At 39.4% G+C, this 13,540-nt stretch overlaps 1 protein-coding gene across 3 annotated transcripts in view; it reads left to right on the forward strand.

The window, feature by feature from the left end:
* SLIT3 (slit guidance ligand 3) overlaps positions 1–13,540 on the forward strand; it is a 536,914-nt gene that overhangs the window by 428,818 nt on the left and 94,556 nt on the right. For all 3 annotated transcript variants that reach the window (XM_021410240.1, XM_021410241.1, XM_021410242.1), the window contains 4 exons: positions 538–681; positions 3,658–3,801; positions 8,821–8,984; positions 11,171–11,303. In XM_021410240.1, coding sequence (XP_021265915.1) covers positions 538–681; positions 3,658–3,801; positions 8,821–8,984; positions 11,171–11,303 — 585 coding nt within the window. The remainder of the gene's footprint in view (positions 1–537; positions 682–3,657; positions 3,802–8,820; positions 8,985–11,170; positions 11,304–13,540) is intronic.

Raw genomic sequence — 13,540 nt, forward strand, 5'->3', positions numbered from 1 at the left:
GTTTATAGTAGGTCTGAGACACTTATCATCAATGAGATGAGGAATAAGAGCTGGTAATTCCATGGATTTAGATACTCTTCATGAGTCTGATCTGTATTTTTTATGAGGGGAGAAAAGGAGAGCTATTTGTAAGTACATTAAATACACTTCTGAGCTGCTGTATCCTCTCCTTGCTGACTGCATGCTTTACTAGATAGCCACTGAAAAGCATAGAATAGAATCATAGAATCATAGAATTGCTCAGGTTGGAAAGGACCTTCAAGATTATCAAGTCCAACCGCAACCTAACCATACTGCTCTAACAACCCACCGCTAAATCATGTCCCCGAGCACCACATCCAAACGGTTTTTAAACACATTCAGGGATGGTGACTCAACCACCTCCCTGGGGAGCCTGTTCCAGTCCACCCTTTCTGTAAAGAAGTTTTTCCTGATATCCAACCTAAACCTCCCCTTCTTCTCCCTTCCAGTATGATGATAAATGTTTTGAATTAAACACTAATCCTTTTCTTATTGTGACTGGTTGTCTCTTTCCAGAAATCTGAGCAATAATAAGATCAAGGAGATTCGAGAAGGCACGTTTGATGGAGCTTCAGGAGTGCAGGAGCTGATTCTGACAGAGAATCAACTGGAATCAGTGCACGGACGAATGTTTAGAGGCCTCACAGGGCTGAAGACATTGTGAGTGCAAAGACCTATCTTTCTCTTTTCCACTGTATCTTGAGTGGGAGCGCTCAAGTTCAGCAGTGCTTGCTAAAATCTCTGTTAGTAGACACCAAGATCAAACGCAGTGTCTTGTTTCAGTGTGATGAACCTGCAGCAAATTGCTAGCCCTGGGTAGGTGTGAGATTGATGTACTTTCTGTAGAAGAAAACAGATTTTCAAAAGCTTCAGGGGCAACTTGATGGTGAACCTGTCATGGGCCAAATTTGGGCACTTTTAATCATTTAATACTTAGGCTATTTCCAGTGTAAACAAGGCATTTGTTAGCTATTAGTTCGTTCACCCACATTCTCCTCCACTCAAGTTGGAATTGTTGGGCTGCTTAAACCAAACCTCAGAGGAGAGCAGGAACCTATGGGATTTTTAATATCCTACAGACTGTGAAATCACCAGGAAACAAAAGAAGAAAGGCTCGAGTTATTGCCACCACCAGAAGTAGGTGTAGCTAAGCAATTTAAGGCAGGCCTAACCAAATTATTGCAGGTCCTGCAGGCAGAAGGTAGCTGCCCCATTCACTTTGCACCAGGAGCAGCTGTCCATAAGCACACGCATGCCTTTGGGCTGTCCAGCACCCCAAGTGCTATAAAACATACCTGCAGCTGTAGTATTAACGTGGTTGTGGTTGGGGACAGTGCATATGAGATATAGAGCACAAATGCATAAGAAATCAAGTTGGTGCTACTTTTGTTCTTAGAACAACTTTGCAATTTACTTCTTATAACTATTGCTTATACATAAACTCACAGTAAGTAGCACTCATTTACTTTCAAGTTAAAAAATATATTGGAAGAAGAATCAAAGACAGGATTTCAAGATGGCATCCAGTCAACTCCTTTTCCCCATCCTGAGAAGCAGTCAGGCCTCTGGTGACCACAAAGATTCATGCCAGATGATGAGTATGATCTGTATGTGAAAAATACTCACTTTTGCACAGTCTCCCTGCTATGGAAAGAAAACACTTGACGAGGTGGCTGCTGTCAGTAAGTAGACTCCAGGAATCAAAATGAAATTTAAAATCTGCAGTGTAGTCATTAGCAGCAAATGCATCTTATGTTGCACAATATCATGGCACAATTCCTTCAGTCCAAGTACAAGAAAAATATCCAGGCTTTGCTTGGAGGACTTTGGCCTGTAATGACAAATAGGGATCTTTTCTTTTGTTATTCCTTAACATTATTTTCCTGTGGTTACAGCCATCTGTTCTTTAATGTATGCATTTTACTAAGGGAATTTAAAATATTGTCCATAGATACTAAATTAATTTTCATAATGTAAAGCAGCCCGTAGCCATGCTCCTAAAGAGTATTCAGCATTTTTTTTTTAATAAAAAGACACTTAATATTCAAGCTATCCTGCTGACCTGACCTGCATTTCTCCCTAGCTGATAAAGCAGTCTAAATACGCACAGCGTGAAATGAGGATCTGTAAGTATAAGTTTTCCTTCAGGAAGGGCACACAGTGCATGGTGTTCTGTGGTATGAAAGCAAAGGTTTAAGTTTGAGGGATGTATATGTCTACCCATTCATTAACTTGCTTTGAACACTAAAGTTAAGACCTTTTATGAAGAGGCCACACTGGACAGGATAGTAGTCCAGTTTTTAAAAGACTTTTTCCTAAAATGCAATAAGTGACCATGAAATATATATTGTAATCCAACCACCTTGCAGAACTATTGTCTGATACTTAACATACAGAACTGAGAAAATGTTTCCTACTGCTTCAATATATGAATTTCCAGAAGTGACCAAAGCTACTAAAGGCCTTTTTTTATATTTACGCTCACCTTTTGGAGCTTGTGGCCTTGACCTGGCATTCAAGCAGCTTAGTACTTCACACGTAAGGTGTGAGTCTGTGTGTCTGTGACTCTTTTCTGATGGTTTCACTGCTGCAACACAAAAACTGCTGAGACTGTGGTGGCTGTGATGATAACTATATGTAGGGAACAGCAACGCTAAAGCTGTGCAGTATCCAGGTCTTATACACTGTTTGTGATTACACTGTGATTTCTTCTCTGCTCTATTTAATCTCTCTTTGGTGTCTTTGAAGAGTCTACTGATCTAATACCTAAATGCACAACTTGCAGGAGATTGCAATCCAGACTTCTGAGGGAGTCTGAATTTTCATTGTTCGCTGCATGAATCTGATACCGTAGTCCTCAATTTAGAGGATCAATCCACTGGAAGAGCAGCATGAGCTGCATATATTCTGTGGATTTCTGGTAGTGTGCTTTAATTACTGAATAATTTTTCATCTAAGTAGAAATATTACAGCGGTGATGTTTACAGATCCAGCTGTTGATTGGCATGAATTGTAACAAATACTCATGAGCCTTTTTTTGCTGTGGAGAGAAACAAGACACTACAGTCTTTCCGATTAATTAGACATTATCATGGAGTTCATTGTTACCATAACAACTCAGAGAGATGTATCTTCCAAAACACAGCATTGATTCATCTGTTAAAAACACAGAGCAAAAAATAAAAAAAAATATGGAATGGTTACTGCTTTCTGTCCTGTCAATTAATGAGACTAATGAGATTTCAGAGCTTGCTTTTGGTCTGGAAATCTTTCCTAAGCTATTCCTTGATTTCTGCTAAGGGCTCTGTTTCCTTCCGTGCTTTTGCATTGTGGATTACATCCATGATAGAAGCAATGCAGTTAGTATTATTGTTACATATTTCTGACAATCTTTCTCAATTCATCTCTGAAATACATCTTGTTCTCAGACACTTACTAAATCAAGAGGCTTGAGAGTGTTTAATTCAAATTTACCACTAGTTTAGTCCTCCTCTAGCTGTTTAGTCCTACAGCAATCAATAAAAATGGAGCCCAGCGGTTGCCAAACCATCTGTTGATGTCCTAGAAACAGGACCTCCTAACCTGAAACTGTACCCACTCCCAGTATTTCCTAATTTCTTGCTTTAATCTTTTCAGAATGCTAAGGAGCAACTCTATCAGCTGCATAAACAATGACACCTTTGCTGGACTGAGCTCCGTGAGGCTCCTTTCTCTGTACGACAATCACATCAGCACCATCACACCTGGAGCCTTCAGCACATTAGTCTCTTTGTCTACAATGTAAGTTACCTTAAAATGTGAGCATGCCATGATGCTTTTGTTCTGTACTTTTTTTGCAAGATGAGTTTCAAAATCAAGAGTCTTACTTATTCATATTTGGAAAACCTCATTTAAAGAAAGAAAACCCTATCCTACTGAAATCGCAGGTTTGGTTCATAAAAACATTAGAACTGCTTCAGCTGGAGTAGCTAGAAAAGCTTTTATGTTGCCAATTTCAGGCAGAATGAGTGCACGTTTTGCCATGTTAGTGCAGTGCACAGGAGGAGTTCATATAAAACAGCTTCTTCAGATTCAGAACTGCATAGCTTATCTTACACTTGAGCTCCCCGAAGCTCCATTAGTTTCAGTAGAGTCTAATTTTGACCAGTCTTCTTGGATTCCAGTTGAGTAAGTTAAATATCAGAAGAAAACAAGTAGCTAATGCTTAGATTTTCAGGAGAACCTAAGAAGACAAAATACTCCAGTCCTACTGAACGTGAATTCGAAAATTTTAATCTAAGCTTTTCTGACAATTGTCTTACATTTCTCAGTACTTCTTTGAAGCAGTTCCATTGCTCTTCAAATATTCTTATGTACGTCTTATAATGTGTCCATTTCAATAAAGTACAGACTGATAAATATGGAGAGAAAGTCTGCTCTTTGTTTCCAGCTGTGAATGTGGACCCTGATGTTGCTGTTAGTGGAAGCTGTCTGATTAATTCCCTTCACACTGCCCTGAAAATAGACCTTAATTGTCCAACAAAAACAAACTATTGGAGCTATTGCATTTCAGGTTTTGAACCTAGATTTTGTTTTCATTTATTTTCTGTAGCCCCCAAAGCCTCCTTGAAACTGGTGGACAAAGAAATAAGCACAACTAGATTATTTTTATTGACTGTTTTCAAGTCATGGGTCAAATCTAGTGGTAGTCACTGAAAGCTTGTTCTCTCAGTGCTGCAAGCAGTGCCTACCTGCTTCTTGCACAATTGCTTCGGTATTTCCTTCATAGCTGTAACTCTGAATCAGTCTGTAAAGTCCCTGCCTTGTTTGTACGGATGTGTCATGTCATATTTTGTTAGAAGATGCCCAGTTTCCTTTTTTCAGCTGCAGATGATGAATATTAGAATTTACAGCAAGGGTAGCTAAAGCCGCTCCTAAAAAGACTGCATTGCTTTGGCCCTGCCTTTGTATCACGTTGGTCATGGCAGGTTGAAGACACATTTTTGGTTTGATCCACAGACAGTAAAGGCAGAAGGAGGTTTGCTTTTGACTTCTTGTGACACTAGGACCTAGATGGGCCATAGTGATATTTCACAAATAACTGCAAAATGCAAATGAGTTCATTTCCTGGCAGCACACTATTGTAGGTAGTTATATGAGATGATAACACTGCTGAAGATGTATACTATGACTACTTTTCCCATTCAGCCCACACTTATGAGTTAATTAGGGTTTGGAAAATACAAATACTCTGTATCTGTTAATGGGTGCTAGAACTTATTACAAAATTTAACGTTTCTTTCCTTTTTTTATCTTGGCATATTTACAGCACTTAAAAATATACTGCTTCTTTTGTTACTGCTTAGTGTATCAGCCTCACTATACTATGAAAACATGGGCAGCTCTGAAAATAATGTGCTGATGGTTTTCAGTAGAGGAAAAACATAATTTTGTAAGTTATTGAGGAAAAAATAGCAGTTTTTATTATTTCTTAGTAGTCAAAATATGTATTTAGCATCCTGATTTGAAGTGTACTTGCACTTTTGTATATGTGGTATTCAGTCATGTCTTTCAGTTCTCACACTGTCAATTGGGCATGTTTATAAGCATAACTGCTTTTTCATGACTTAAGCATGCAACTATTCTCACATAAACTTAACTTGAATCCCAGGATGTATTCAGCTGAATTTCAACAATATCCAGATGTGTTTCAGCATGCTTTTCTAACAGGTCACCAGAATTCCTTTAAAGAGTTAATATTCTACGGCTTCTTTGCAATTTTTAACAGAGACACTTGCAGTAGGATATGAATATTTCATTCCTCAAGACTTCTATTCACCCTTGATTTTGCAAATATGTCTATGTCCTTGAGGAAGCACTTAGGAATTTAATGTTAGTAAGACATCTTTGCTAAAAAGCGTGATTGCTTTGTTTCTGTTACAGTGGTTAAATCTTACATGTGGGAACTCTGATTACTAATTATGAATTTTTAAAACAATTTTCTCAATGTTTCTGTTTGTGATAAGTCCACTTGAACTGCCTGATTCCAAGATAAAATTGTGAAAATAATTGGCAATCTTAGACTTTCAGCTGCTTTTCAAGTCAAGGAGGGGATCTCTTGCCCAACACGACACATCAGAGATCCCCAATCTCAATTTTTCCAGAAGCTGCATCACAGTCTTGCTTTAGAAAGAGTATATATGTGGGCACACCACCGTCATATTAAAATAAAGCAGAAAGAAGCTGCTCCTCAGTTGGACAAAGGATGAAATCTAGGTGCCACTAAAGTAGCAGTAGGACACGTGTAATTGTGACGAGATACATTTTTAATGTTTCAGAACAACAGGTCTCTTCTCATTTTATATGTTGCTTAGTTGCTAGGAAAAGTATAATCCAAATGTAACCCAAGGATTTAATATTTTTAGTGATGTGTTAACCTGTGTTTGCCAAGAAAAAAAAACGAGGGTTTGTGGATAGTTGCTGCTGCTCAGCTAATGGGCAGTAACACCTGAAGTTAAAGAAACCTCTGTAAAATGGCCATAATTATTATTTTGATGGGAGCAATCTGTAGACTGACCACATGAATGTTTCTGTAAGATTTTCCTTCCATTCTGAGCTGCTGTTTTTCAAGAAACCTGATTATATCCACCTGCTGCTTGTTTCCAATTGTGGGTGACTTCATTGTAAGGATTTGTGTCATGGAAGTTGTTCTGTGAATATGATCTCACTCGCTTCCATCAGTGGAATAAATGACATTCGAAGCAATGGTTCAGTTAGCTTTAGAGATCTAAACTCTTGGTTTAAACACACTGTAATGCCAAAGTGTGTCCGCATGGAAAATACACGAGGCACCCTGCATGTGGTCCCATATAGATTAAAGAAAATGGGAGAATAATTCAGAAAGGAAGTAACCAAAATTAGATTGATGCTTTCAGTACCTTTCTGCATGTTCTGACTGAAAGCTTCTTCGTAACCTGTTTATTTTTTCACCTCTATACAGAAAATTAGTTTTGCCACTAGTCAGTATGTAGTAGGTTGAGTATTCTTATTATTGAGCATTCGGCGGAGTACTCTACTCCCTGTTTCTCTTCTGCAACATATGCAACAGGCTCTGCTGGCTCTTCATCTGATTACACACGTGGAGCTCCTGGCTGCTGCAGTGACTGCAGTGTGCAGTAGCTGGAGTATGCTTTTTTTTTACATGGAGAGCAGCTGTGAATCAGGTTTTGCTTATGTCATGTTGACCTAGGACCTATATCATTTAGGAATTTGTTTGGATTTGTTTTCTTGCTGTTGCACCTTAACTGTGCCAGATGTTTTCACCTTCAGCACCACTGTGTTCTGAAGGATTTGCCTGGCTGAAAACTGAATGTGATCTTGGCTACACGTTTAGGTTTCTAAAAGCATGTTGCAAGTGAAGATTTCCAAGGTCTTCAGCTACTGCACCTGTATTTGAAGTGTGTGTTTCTTCAGGAAACTTCTTTCATTTTAAGATATGGTGTGCTATAGAGGAGTTCCGTGATCATCTCTTTTTTCTGTACTATCAAAATAAGAAGCCTTGGCCATACATATGATGTGAGAATTCCCTCAGTGTTAGTTTGGACACCACACTTTCCATATGTGAGGCTCTGACGGTTCATTTTTCTTCAGTATGCAACCCTAAACTCAGGCTATTGATTCTCTCTGTATTTGTACAAAAAAAAATATAGCCTTCTCTATTACCAGGAATATCAGCCTCTTGCCTTCATTTTAAATTTAATTCTGAAACACACACCAATGATGATAGGAGTTTCAGTGCAGGAAAAAAACCACATTTTTCCAGGATTCTCAACTACAATTCTAGCTAGCTTAGAAAGATCACTGCTTAAAGTAAGTGTCACCTTACACTCCTTTCATTTAAGAAACACAAGCTATTAAGAAATACATATGAGTAATTGCTTTTCTGTCCCACTGAGAAACCACTGTGACATCTATGCTTTTGTGGCCTGACAGGAGAATGGACAGGGCTTTCTTTTTTTAAACACTGCTAAAACAAGCTACGCTACAGATCCCTTCCTCTTAGGGAGGCTGTCGATGGGTTGCTTTGGGTACCACGCACCACAGTGCTGCAGCAAAGCTGCAGCTGCTTTGGAAAGATATTCTGGAGCTGTAGCAAGATTTAAGGTAGACCTTACGAAGTCCACAAAGCAGTAAATCATATGTTTTTTACTACAGATAATACTGACCTTAGAAAGGAAACTCTATAAGGAGTGGCTCAAGCTGACAGTGCTGCTTAATAGACATGTATGTGAATATGTTTACATGCATGCAGGCAATCTGCACGCAACTATTTCTGTAAGCGACCAAAAATCAGGTTGCCAGAAGCTCCCACCCCACTGCACATATGCAGCAGTAGGTGTAGGTCTGTGCTAAGGGCTAGCAGTGCTGAGCTTTTCTGTGGTATCACTTGAAGTCATCACTCTGAAGATCGTGCGCGTGTGCCACTGTGTGAAGTGAGTTTAGGCTTGAGTGTGGGCTTTAGCTTATGCTTAAATACACTTGTGAGTAAAGCCCTGTTGGTGATGCAATTGTGTTTAAATAATAGATATAGCAGTAAGTACTTCGGTTTATTAACATATAGTTACATGCATATATATCTTATTACAGCCCTAGTTCCTATAAAGCCTCTGTAGCATGTGCCCTACCTGTAGAACAGAGCAGGATCTCACAGAAACAGATGGCAGGAAAGAGCTTGGACATGGAACCTGTCTTATTTCACTAGTTATTTTAGTATTTCTGTATGTTCTTTTTTTGATGCAATTATGCCTTGTTCCGTTTCAGCAATTTGCTGGCTAACTCCTTTAACTGTAACTGTCATTTGGCCTGGCTGGGAAAGTGGTTGAGGAAGAAGAGAATTGTCAGTGGAAATCCACGCTGCTTGAAACCCTTTTTCTTGAAGGATATTCCAATCCAAGATGTAGATGCCCAGGATTTCACCTGTGATGGTAAGAAAATCCAGTTCAATTTGGCCTTTATGGTAATGTTGACTCTGTGTCAGGGCCTCCCTGCCTATCAAACAGTATTTCATGGTGAACATTTCAGTTTAGCGATGAGGAAGACAACCATCTACAGCTGAAGATCATTGTTCCCTATCAGTTTACTTTCGTTCTTGTTTTCCACATCCTGCATTTCTACTATCCACACCTAAAGAACAAATTCATGAAAGACAAATGCTCTGCTCTGTATAATCCCAGTATAACTCCAGCTCTTCCTCCCACTTCCTTATTCATGCACATAGTTGAAACTCTTTGAAGCCTGTGGGAGTGATCTTTGCTTGGAAGTTGTTTTATATTTGAGAAAGTGCTTGGTTTTACCATTAACAGACAAATGCAGGGAAATAATTAAAAAATGTCGGTAGTACTTGAAAGACTCAGTGATGCTTAGTGTTTTGCTATGTCCATATAGGTTACAAATAAAAAAGAAATTCCTTAAATTTCATTGTTATTCAGGTAGTTCTCATCTTCGTCTTTTGTTCAAGCAGAATTTAAGGAAAATGAGAAAAATTGACAGATGAATGCACTGCTAACTTAACTTGTAGGCTGTGGTTGCCTTTAAGCCCAGATGTGCTGGAGCTGCAGGTACTCATACCTCTAAAGAGACCATGAGAGTAACATGAGTTTCCTACTCGGAGCAGAAATGAACTTCTGCCCTAGTCAAGCAATCTGGCAGCAGGCCCAAATGCTTTGGGCTCAGAGCTCAAGGGAACCAAGTTTAGTCTTTAACGAATAATTGGCTTTTAGTTTGGAAAGTAAAAATCCTGGTCAATGAAATAACATTCCACACTTTGGAGCTTTCTCCATTGCACAGGCAGTGAAACAGCCACGGTGAATGAAAGGTACGTGGTGGCAGGATGTGAAAAACAGAATATAGGGGAAAATTGAATATGGTGAATATGCAGAAAATACATTTTCTGCAGGTTTGCGAAAGGCTTTGGATTTTGTTTCCATCTGTAAAGCTCAGTTGGAGAAAAAAAAGAAAAAAATAATCCCTGCTCTTTTGTAGGCTAGTCATGCTTCTCCATCCCTCTGAATACAAATGATTCCCTGCCCTTACATTTATGGGTAATTTTGTTATCTTGTAGCAGGAGTTCCAGTCTTATTCTTTAATCTCAATGCTCGTGGGTACATCCAGCAGAGAGAAGGAAGAAGCAGATCAGTCTCAATTAGTCCTTGCTTCAGTTTTTAAAAATTGAAGGCACATAATGACGGCTGGCTGTGAGATCCTGGATTGCAGCCCTGTGTCTCAGCGCTGGTCTGCTCAGGCTGCCTGTACTCACCAACAGTTGCGTGATTCCCCTCACTGCCATCTACAGAATGTGCCACTAAGCGTTTCCTTTCATGTACATCGTGACACTGTACTATACATTTGCTTTATGCTTTGCAGAGCCTGTTGTTTTTGGGGAAAATCCATGCCTTAGTGTTCTTAACTCAAAGAGTTGGTTTGTTCTGCAGAAACTCCATTGTCCTTCCGTTATGGGATTTAATCTGCTGTTTATGGAGCTTTGAATTCATTTTTGGGAAAAGTAGATGTTTTTATGCGTGCACAGATGGGTTGCCAGCAGTTGGAAGTATGCTGCTCAGTTTGTTGTTTGCCTGGTTATTCCTATCAAAAGCAATGAGATTTCCAATTCAAATGATAAATGAAGTGCCAGGCTGATGTTAGAAAATAAAGAATTAACATCTAAATATTGAATTTTAAAGAAAAGTCTTCCTAGAACAGAGTAGATTGTGAATGTCATCTGTCTAGATGAGTTTGAGGATAACGTCCTTGTCAAGTTATCCATTGCACCTAGTCCCCTGGGGACAGGGGAAGGATTTAGGATTCACATAACTGATCTTACAATAATGTGCAAGATTACAGAGAATTAGATTCTGCTTTGGGGAAAATAAATATTTATTTAAAAAATTTATTTAAAAATCCAGCCATTCAATCAGCCATTCATTTTTCAACTGTGGCTCTTGTTGCCTGAAGAACTTGTATGCTGATCCAAAGAGCAACTCTACAATACTGTGATGGTTAGCCTGGATTCAGGGATGTTCCTCCCCGGTCCTTGTAAGAAGTTGCTGTCAGAGTGCATCAGGCTGTGCTGAAAGCTGATATCCCTTCTGAACATCCCATTTCTCCTCTGCAGGTAACGATGAAAGCAGCTGCTTGCTTTCTCCTCCTTGTCCTTCCCAGTGTACCTGCGTGGACTCAGTGGTACGTTGCAGCAACAAAGGGCTGCGAGTAATGCCCAAAGGAATTCCCAAAGATGTGACTGAGCTGTAAGTTACATTTCACATAGCTCCTTTCATGAGAAGTTCATGACATTACATTGTGGGGAAGCTTTGTGGGTCCTCTGGGGCTTTTACCTTTGACTTCAGTGACTGAGTGGCTGGTATTTTCTGTTGTGGTGCTTTCTGTATGTTTTAACTATTGTTATTTTTACGTTTATTTGTCCCTTGACTGACTGCATTGCTGTACAATGGGAACAGAGTTTATCTGTCCTTGCACTCATTAGTTCTTTGTTGGGAACAAATGCATATATTAGTATAAAATGATTCCGTAGCGCTTCTGAGCTGCCTGAGCTCACGATAGGCATTTTGAAAGGACGATGAAAATGTATTCCTGTCTTATGCAGCTGTGAGCTAATTATCCTCTAAGGAGACAGAGAGGAGGAAAAAAACTGCCAGTGATGGAAACAAACAATGAATTTTCTCCAAGCCCCATGAAATGTCTAAAATAACAGATAATTAGATTAAATTGTAAAGTAAATCCATCCTAGTTGAGAACTATCTTTCTAGGCTTCTTTTCAACTACTCCTTACTATGAATTTATACTGGATTTTGATTTTGATTCTTTCCAAAGAAAGAAAATACCCTGGTGGAACTGCTTGGCTTAAATAGTTGGCAGTAGAAATGCAGAGCTTTTCTCCTATAGATCCTTATTCAAATCTATCCCAGGTGAATTGTTCCTGAAGCTTGTTACAAGCTCATCAATATTTCTGTATGAATGTAGTTGCTTGAGTTAGTTGGTGTATTCACTGAATTTTGTAATGGATGAAAATCCACTTCTGCTTTACTCTGTTTAGTAATGTGGCAGCTGATGAATGAAATACACATCCTTTAACTCCCTTTGCAGTGGAAGGGGATTTGTGCTGTTTTTAGCAATGTTGCAGTCAAATATAGGGCCTTGTTGCTTAATGAGGAGAGGACTGAGAGTGTATGTGAGAACGCAAATTAACGTGGATATTTTGCAATAATTAGTACATCCATGGGAACACCATGTTCAAAGTGGTTTGAATCCAAAGCCAAGTCCAGGCCTATGTATTACCTTATGTATTGCCATCAATGATAAAGAATCTATAAGGTTTCTTACTCTGTTCTTGCTCAGGTCTTGTTCTAGTTCAAATATGATTTGCCAAGAATAAGATAGCACAGATTTTGCTTTGATTTCCACTGCCATGCTGAGGAATTTTTGTCTTTAAATTTTGCATATTGGATTTTACTGATACTATCTGATACACTGACGACATAACTTTCACAAAAAGAGTGAAATTAATCTCACATTTTGGAAAACTGCTACATTTCTCAAGCTATTTCTTTGGCAAATGAGGCAGTAGCTTGGAACTGAGCAGTTTGAGTTCATAGGGGCTTACATGACTGTCTTCTTCAGTAGGAGCCTCATGGCTGTGCAAGCTTCTAGTTCCGTTTTCTGCTTTCAATCCAGAAATGTGTCAGCAGAACACAGTGGGCCATGGACTGGCTGGCTCAGAATTGTTCATGTTCTGCAAATATAACCTTGAATCTGTCCCAACTGCCTCCAGATTCAATCCTGATCACTTCCTCTCAACCAACATAAATTGAGCTCCTTATATGTATCTATGCCAAAAAAAAAACCAAAAAAGAGCTGCAGTTACCAAAGCAAAAAATTGGCAAAAACGGTGAAAAGAACAAAATTTTAAAAATGAAATAAAATCAGTCTTACTTGCCTTTCTTCTGCTTCTGGATTGAGATAAACATGCTACTCATAATCTAGAAGACAATGTATCAAGTTACTAGTGTGTAGTTTTTTCTGTTCTGTATTTGAGAACTGTCATAGTTGCTGCGGCAATCAGCATCTCCTGCAGGACCCCACCTCGTGCCTCACTTTGAAGACCACAGCTATTTGGCAGACAGAACCCAATAACTGTCTGGACACAGGGTAAAAGTGATTAATTTTGTTCAGTCTATTTACATTCCTCACACCAAAGTGCCCTCCTTCCCAGAGGGCAGCCCCAGATCCCTTGAGCTGCGTCTTAAGGCTGGAGTACATTGTCAAAGATTGCAGAGGCTGTCTCAGCAAAGTGCGTCTGTTGGCACTAGGAACTGCACAGCACACCAGTTACCTGCTGCAGCAAACATCACTGCTTCCACATGGCCAGGGAGAGCCGTAACAGTCTCCAGAGCAGGGATGCCTTCAGCTTTCCCACCTGTACAGCAGTCAAAGCTGCTCTGGGAGAGAAAAAACCTTCCTCCTTGTT

This window comes from Numida meleagris, chromosome 12, assembly GCF_002078875.1.
Source record: "Numida meleagris isolate 19003 breed g44 Domestic line chromosome 12, NumMel1.0, whole genome shotgun sequence".
Classification (NCBI taxonomy): Eukaryota; Metazoa; Chordata; class Aves; order Galliformes; family Numididae; genus Numida; species Numida meleagris.